The sequence below is a fragment of the Genypterus blacodes genome, unplaced genomic scaffold (assembly GCF_046128005.1).
Source record: "Genypterus blacodes isolate CSIRO-AG114 ecotype Tasmania unplaced genomic scaffold, CSIRO-AGI_Gbla_v1 ptg000094l_1, whole genome shotgun sequence".
Classification (NCBI taxonomy): domain Eukaryota; kingdom Metazoa; phylum Chordata; class Actinopteri; order Ophidiiformes; family Ophidiidae; genus Genypterus; species Genypterus blacodes.
Genome location: NW_027466898.1, coordinates 1,388,375 through 1,395,641, shown reverse-complemented (window position 1 = coordinate 1,395,641; position 7,267 = coordinate 1,388,375). Strand labels below are relative to the sequence as shown.

Here is a 7,267-nt window from a genome sequence, read left to right as displayed (position 1 = left end):
TCCAACACTTTGAGGTTCTACTACAATTCCAAGATTTTGGCACAGCTGTCTACACAGAGAGATATTTGGCTTGTTGATAATGACAGTAACAATGGATAACACACCTGTCCTCATAGTGACCGATTACTGCAATGCATTATGGTCACCTGATACAGGCCGGCAAATTGCTCATCGGGGGCTGGGCTTCCAGTCAGAGGCTCAATTCTGTGTACTTTAGAATCCAGCACCTGGATCTCTTATCAACTGTGAGGAGTGTCAACAGTGCCGAGGACAAGGACAAATGTTAAAAAAAAAAAAAATACTATCACAATTTGCAAAAGTGTCCTATGAATAATATCATAACACAAATCCAAATAGGCATATTTAAATGGTTCATTTGCAGTCACTGGGGAGGAGAGAACGGTCATGGTTCAATCTCACATTTCCGTCTCGCAGTGAATGAAAGTAAGGGTGTGTGATGTGGCGAGTTTGGAAGGCAAACAGATGATGCAGAGCAGTGGTTCAGGGTGCCTGCCGTGTCTGTGTTGTGTGACTCTTTAGCTTCAGTAGTGATAAGGTAAGAGAGGGGGCGAGTCACAGGTCGATCCGTTCTGCTCTTTCAAAGTGACAAATAACTGTAGGGGAGCTGGGTGTGATAAGCAGGGGGGCAGATAGAGGCAGAGCAGAGTGCCTGCTGCAGCAGGGTCAGATATGTCGGTGTAGCTCTGGCAGGGGTGAGGAGGACATGGAGGGTCGTGGTTCAATTCCTCGGCTCTTCATAAAAGACAGCAGCTGGTCGGGAATCTCAGCCAGCACATCCTTAGCCAACCGGGCCATGCTGAGGACCTGGTTACCAGATCTGTCAATGTAGTCTCTGAATGGAACAAACTAGAGAAGGAAGGCAGATAAAATTCTAGATTTGTAAATGCACTACACTCTAAATTCAGAGCATTTTCAGACTTATAGTTTGTTTTGTTGACTCTGAATCAGGGACTGAATTGTTTCATTTGTTGCTCTCCCATTCATCCAAACTCCCATTGTTTGGTAACAGAAACAGAAAAATGTTCAAACGAGTCAAAATCTATCAACAAATTCCATGGGGAAACACACACTCTGCTCATTGGTTATAAATGTCTGTGGGGCTGTGGCAAACAAAATCTAAACTGGAGGAGGTTTTACTTACTTTTACAGAATATGAGCAAAGTAAACTAAATGACACAGAATTGGTATCCTTTCATAGTTTTGGTCATAACTTAGACCACATCCAGATTGTTTTGGTGCAGACCTGACTGTGTTCACATGAGTCCAAACAAACAAACAATGGGGGCAAACAGTCCAGATCAAAGCATTTACCCAAAAGGGAACAGGTGTGAAGTTAACCTAAAAGAGTTGTCACGTGTGAAATTTCTACTAATTTAAACAGTTTCTCTGTAATTGCAATTGTAATTTAGTGAATCCTATTTTCCATCCTCTAGCTTTTAACATTCTGTGAAAGTGGGTCACAAGCCTCAGGCTTGCGGACACTGGTGATTTAATTACTAGTGATGGAAATGTTAAAACATGCGGGTTTATCCAGTGTTGCATATTTCTTGATTGCATCATACGCTCAAGATGCTTGGGGAGAAAATCCAACTTCCTTACTGATAAAATAAATAAAGCCCCGTTGGGATGAGGTGGGTTGGGATGTTGGTATCATGCATGAGGGTGATGCTTTGGAGTCAGAATGGACCACATCTCTGAGGACATGGTTGAATCAAAGCCTTTTTCCTGCAGGTGAACTTGAAAGTGGGCACGGAAGTCACGCTAATATCTTAACCCAAATACATTTATTCATCAGTTTACATGAGTGGAGGAGAAATGGGGGCTGCACCGTATGACTGGAGGCAGTCGACATATTGAATCAGCAGCAGGATAGAATGTATAGAAATGTAGATGATTGATCTTTTTCCCTGCTGCTTGTGTAAACATGCTGATTGAATTATTGTCATTTTAAAGTTATAGATAATCATAGTATGTGTGCAAAATAATCTTGTTACTCTTAAGTGAAACGTCAGCGATGTGGACACAAACCAGGTGTGTAGTAGCATCAACATGTAAATACTGAGTCCTTTTTGTTGTATTCAATAGTAGCCACATTCATTGGATCTAAGAAAAGCATTTGGTCGAAGGTATATATCACTTTCACTTTGAACAAAAGAGAAATATCTCCTTCCACCCTCACACAAGTGTTTAATTTTAGTAATCTGTTATCGTCTGTCTACACAGTTACAGGCAATAAAACATGAGAAAACTCTCATTTATCATTGTATGGTTGGAAGCCTGCCGAGCCAGCACCACTTCTGCAGCATAACAATTCAGTAGTATATTGTTATCTGGGGTGTAAGTGTATCTGTTTGTTATCCGTGTTCTCGTTTCTCTAAAAGATATTATGTTTGTTTTTGTTGGTGCAGGTTTTAATCAGTCCCTGGTGGGCACTCAGCTCATTCTTCATGAAGCTCACTACAGCACTGTGGTGAAAAATGATCATGGATAAAGGTTCTTTCAGGCAGACTCATTAAGGATCTGTCATTGACCTGTGACCTGACTGATTCGATGCTGGATTGGTGGATGTTAGAACTGTGTGAGCAAAACCTTAAAAACTGGACCTGTTCAGTATTGTGAGTGGTAATCAAGAGATCAGGAGGCCTGGGAGAAGAGGTCCCAGTGGGATGGAATTGTTTCTTTCTGATTAAAGGACTCACTCTGTTTCACACTGGCAGAGTATGCAGCACTGAAGTGGTACTGCTGTGTGTGTGTGACTGCTGCTGTCTTTCACACAAGCATTGCGGCTCAGCCACCGAGTGCCGCAAATGCTCTCCAAACATCCATGTAATCTTATATATCCTTTATTTTTGCCTTTACATTTCTACTTGAGACCCTGTAGCTCATTCAGCCTATATCTACTTGAACAATGTTATCATTACGTCAGCAATGTTAATATAATTTGAGAACATAGAGGACCATAACAATATGCCTCACTGCAGCCTGGGATGTGCTGTTTGCTTGCTGTATGTCTGTGTAAACACACAAACAGCGTACATATTGTCTCAAGACGACAAACAATGAGTTTGAGACGCCTTGGCAACAGCATTCAAACAATGCTTGATTGGCCCGCCACCACTAGCAACCTGAACTGTTGACACAAGTCAGGTTGGGTCCATGGATTTATATGGCTCATGCCACATTTTGACCCTGCCATCTGCACATCACAGCAGAAATCAAGATTCATCAGACCAAACATCAAGATGAGCATAGTCTGGAATTCTCCCTCCAGCCCATCTGACACCAACACACATGCTCAGTCAAAGCCACTGTTTGATAATGATAATGATAATGATGATGATGATGATGATGATGATGAGAACCTTCATATTTCAAAATTAAATGGAAATGCATAATCTAAAGGGATATCATTGTCAATTTACATGTTAACATTATAAGCAATTATCTATCTCCAGAATAGTAGAACTTCAACTGTACAATGTCAGTGTCCTGATTTAGAGGTACCTTATGTGAATTTTGACAAGTAGAGTTTAATTTCTGTCTAACAGAAGATGAGTATTGTATAGTCCCTAGGGCAGTTGTAACTGTGTGTGTCAGTGTCAGTTTATGTTAAATGCAGCCCATCCTTCCCATGGGACTACTTCCTTAAACTGCCTCTGTTGACGATCCAGGCAATCTTGCTAAGGTAAATAGAATTAACATGAATACCTGAACAATATCTCTCTCTGCAAGGCGTCCTCTGGAGGATACTCGAACCTCATCTCCATCTAACTCTTCCATGGCTGCGGAGAGAGACAGAGAGAGAGCGAGACAGAGACAGAGAGAGAGAGACAGAGAGAGAGAATGTTTCATCGTGACTACTACAAAGGAATGACGGTACTCAGATAAACTGAGAACAAGGAGTTTCTAACTCAGAGAGCATATACTTTCACCAGGGCTAAACAGTCCTCTGATTTCTAATATAAACCCACAACACCATCATTGCCTTCAAAGCAGATGTGGAAAGACACCATGCAAATTCATTGTAGGCTACTTTGGTGTCTTGGACACCCTCTTCTTCTGGAACTAAATCCATAACTTAGACTAAATCGAGAGGAAGTCGGGGCTAAATTACACCATAATTGGAAACCGATGCCTGATATTCTTCCATTGGGATCGGTGTCTTACTTTTCAAGAAATAGACAGCAATGCTGTCAAAGGCTCAATGGTGACATTTCACAACATTTAAAAGGCTGCGGGAAACTGTCACAGGAGAAATTGACACTAAATATGTTGTGTCAGTAGAAAAGGTTATGTTATCCTGTTTTGACAGTGGCTTTGCAATATAATGCACACTGATTATAACTATTCTACTTTTCACATTTTAACATTTAGGGGAGAACTGTTCAACTTTTCTATCATTAAACTGTCAAGCTGCCCCATTTTTAAATGGAACAAAGGTACAAATAAAGTCTTCTATCCTGACTGCAACTGCACTCGAGGTGGAATGTACACACAAATAACTTGTCTAAAATTAAAATTATTACATTAATGCAATGTTATTAACAATCTGTGGTTACTTCAACAAGTAAATCAAAGTTGCAGGTCTAGATATAGCCACAATAAGACAAGCCTACAGTTTAATGCTATGAAGGCTTTATGTTTGAATGGTGCTTAAATGATGTAATACGTGGATGTCAATATGCAGCACACCTGGGTAGACAGCCTCACTAAATACAAGGTTATCAAGCACATATTTGGCCAGTGTACATCTTATGCAATCCATCGGTGTTGCCAAATGTGCAATGATAACAGAGTTGGCTTTTCAGGACGTGGTCTTAAAGTGACAGTACCTAAAATTGCCTACTAAATGTTTACAGTGTTGCAACTGGATTGGCCATTTCAATATGGATCAACGAAAACACTTACAGTATATAGAAAGATATCCCATCAAATGTCCCTGTGTTGTTCAGATCTTGTTACTAAGCATCATTGTCTGGATTTGACCTACTGCTGCCCCCTTCATACCTGTGCATCAGTGTTGTATCAAATCTTTACATTTTCTGGATAAAAGAAGGAACACTCACCATCAAATTCAGCAGGTCCCACGCCTACAATAATGATGGACATGGGGAGAGATGATGCCTGTATAAGAGATAAACGTAAAGACATGTAATCACAGGCCATTCAGCGGATTCAGAGTGGCTTCATGAAGATGTGTGCATTACTTTTAATAGAGCTTAAACCATGACTGGGAGAGAGAGGGGACCACTGTGCTGTGGAAATGTAATGAATGGACTTGTATTTTTCCTAATTCAAAGGATTTAGGGGAAATATCTGAGTGCCCTTGTCTGATAATTGGGATGGAAAACCAGATTTTGCTTATATGCAGCTTCAAGGGGCCGACCAGGAGCATAGAGTTCATATACACCACATCCAACCACATACTGACCTTCAGCATGTTAATCTGAACCACCATTCGCTTAAGTTGGCATGGATAATAAAGCTGCAGTTTGTAAAGTTACAACTTAGTAATACATGAGCAGCTCTGTAGTTTGTTCATAATAAATGTGGATCATGTTCCCCTCACAAATGAACTATCCCAGAGTTCATTTGGAATCAGACTGAGGCCATCTGCTCAAACCGGGATCCGTGCTGTAGTATTGGTTTGCACCTCAGTGTGATTGCTCTGTTCAGAATTCACCAAACAAACCGTAGCAGGGGAAATTTGACCCTGGTCTGATTAAATTGGACCAAACCACATAGGCGTGAAAGAGACCTGAAATATAACCTTTGAGCTGCACTATGGCATTTCTGCTGTTATTCTGGTAGAGTTCTGTTCTGGGGACAGAAAGCTGAATCCTGGGCCACAGCATGTTCATCTGAACATCAAAGTGATCTCATCTAAAAAGACTTCTGAAAACTGAAGTGGACATTTTGTCAGATGTCACACCTTAATCTGTCTCTGGAAGACGGGATGAAACACTCACCAACAAGAAGAAGGGACCGAGAGATACACATCAGTAGTATCAAGGGGAAAACCCTGTTATTCTTCAACTGTATATTTGTTTAGAGTGCGTGTGTCTGTGTGTGTTTGTTTACTTACATTGACCACAGCCTCTTTGGTCTGGACCATGTCAGATATCACCCCATCTGTGATCATCAACAGTACAAAGTACTGAGAGCCATCTGTAATCTCTGCTGCACAGCTGCAGCACATGCACGCAGACACACACGTGCACACACGCACAAACATAAATACCCAGGTTAGAGCCAACATCCTGCAAGTACAGCTGAGAGGCAAACTACTGAGGAAAGCACACCTGCCACATGTCTACAACAAACACCTCATGTGGATAGATTAACATTTAAAACTAAACATTATGCAAAATGGGTGAACAGGTTGTCGTAATCTGTCAGGCATATTCTCAATATATGTCAATTAGACTTTTTCGTAAATGTGTCCTGAATTGACGATTTGCTCTCGGATGAAACTTGAATTTAAGAAATGAAGGGAACTGTCAAGAGCCGGGAAGAAGAAAAAGAGTGAAACCTTGTGGTGGAGGGTTTTTGGTTTTACTCCAGTACATTTAACTCACAGATTTAGAATTAGGGTCTGATTGTGTTCCCTAACATGGCAGGTGTATTGGAGAAATCTGTACAAAAAGGATGTTCAACACAATGAGAATTAATTGAGTTTTATAATAAAAAGGTAATTTGTCAAAAAAGAAGACTTCATATAATCGGTTTTAATGGGATTTATCTTTGGGCTCGTTCATGAATTTTCTGGTTATACACAGCAGTTGCATTAGTGAAATTGGAAACTCCCCTGATATTTCCTCAGTATCACTCTGTCGCTCCATGCCTATTTTGACAGCTAATGGCCCAGAAACCCATGAAATCTGGAGTGTATATTAATGGTTCTCAGAGGGTGAAGCAACATCATTTTTTGACAGCACACATTTCTGCTTGCATCCAAGAAAGATCAAAATAAAACGGGCACATTACCACAAAATTGAAACAGTACATCCATGTGCCGGTCCAGGATAAACCCTTGGTATATTCACTCGATAGCGCTTCAACAATTTCTAATTGAATAAAACCTCAGACACTGTCATTCTTATGTGACAAAATCTGCCATATTGCAGGTCTGCTTCATTGGCCACATCCTACATTTACACTTCTGGTAACAACAGCATTGTTACTCACAACAACGCTACCTTTCACTCTTTTTCAAACTTAGACAGATGGAAAACTAGCTTTCATG

General features: G+C 40.7%; 1 protein-coding gene across 2 annotated transcripts in view; it reads right to left on the bottom strand.

Moving 5' to 3' along the window:
* Positions 1–458: 458 nt before the first annotated feature.
* Positions 459–7,267, bottom strand: part of cpne9 (copine family member IX) — a 55,351-nt gene continuing 48,542 nt past the window's right edge. For both annotated transcript variants that reach the window (XM_076159302.1, XM_076159303.1), the window contains 4 exons: positions 6,107–6,209; positions 5,088–5,145; positions 3,730–3,803; positions 459–867 (listed from right to left, as the gene is read on the bottom strand). In XM_076159302.1, coding sequence (XP_076015417.1) covers positions 685–867; positions 3,730–3,803; positions 5,088–5,145; positions 6,107–6,209 — 418 coding nt within the window. In that variant the 3' untranslated portion in view covers positions 459–684. The remainder of the gene's footprint in view (positions 868–3,729; positions 3,804–5,087; positions 5,146–6,106; positions 6,210–7,267) is intronic.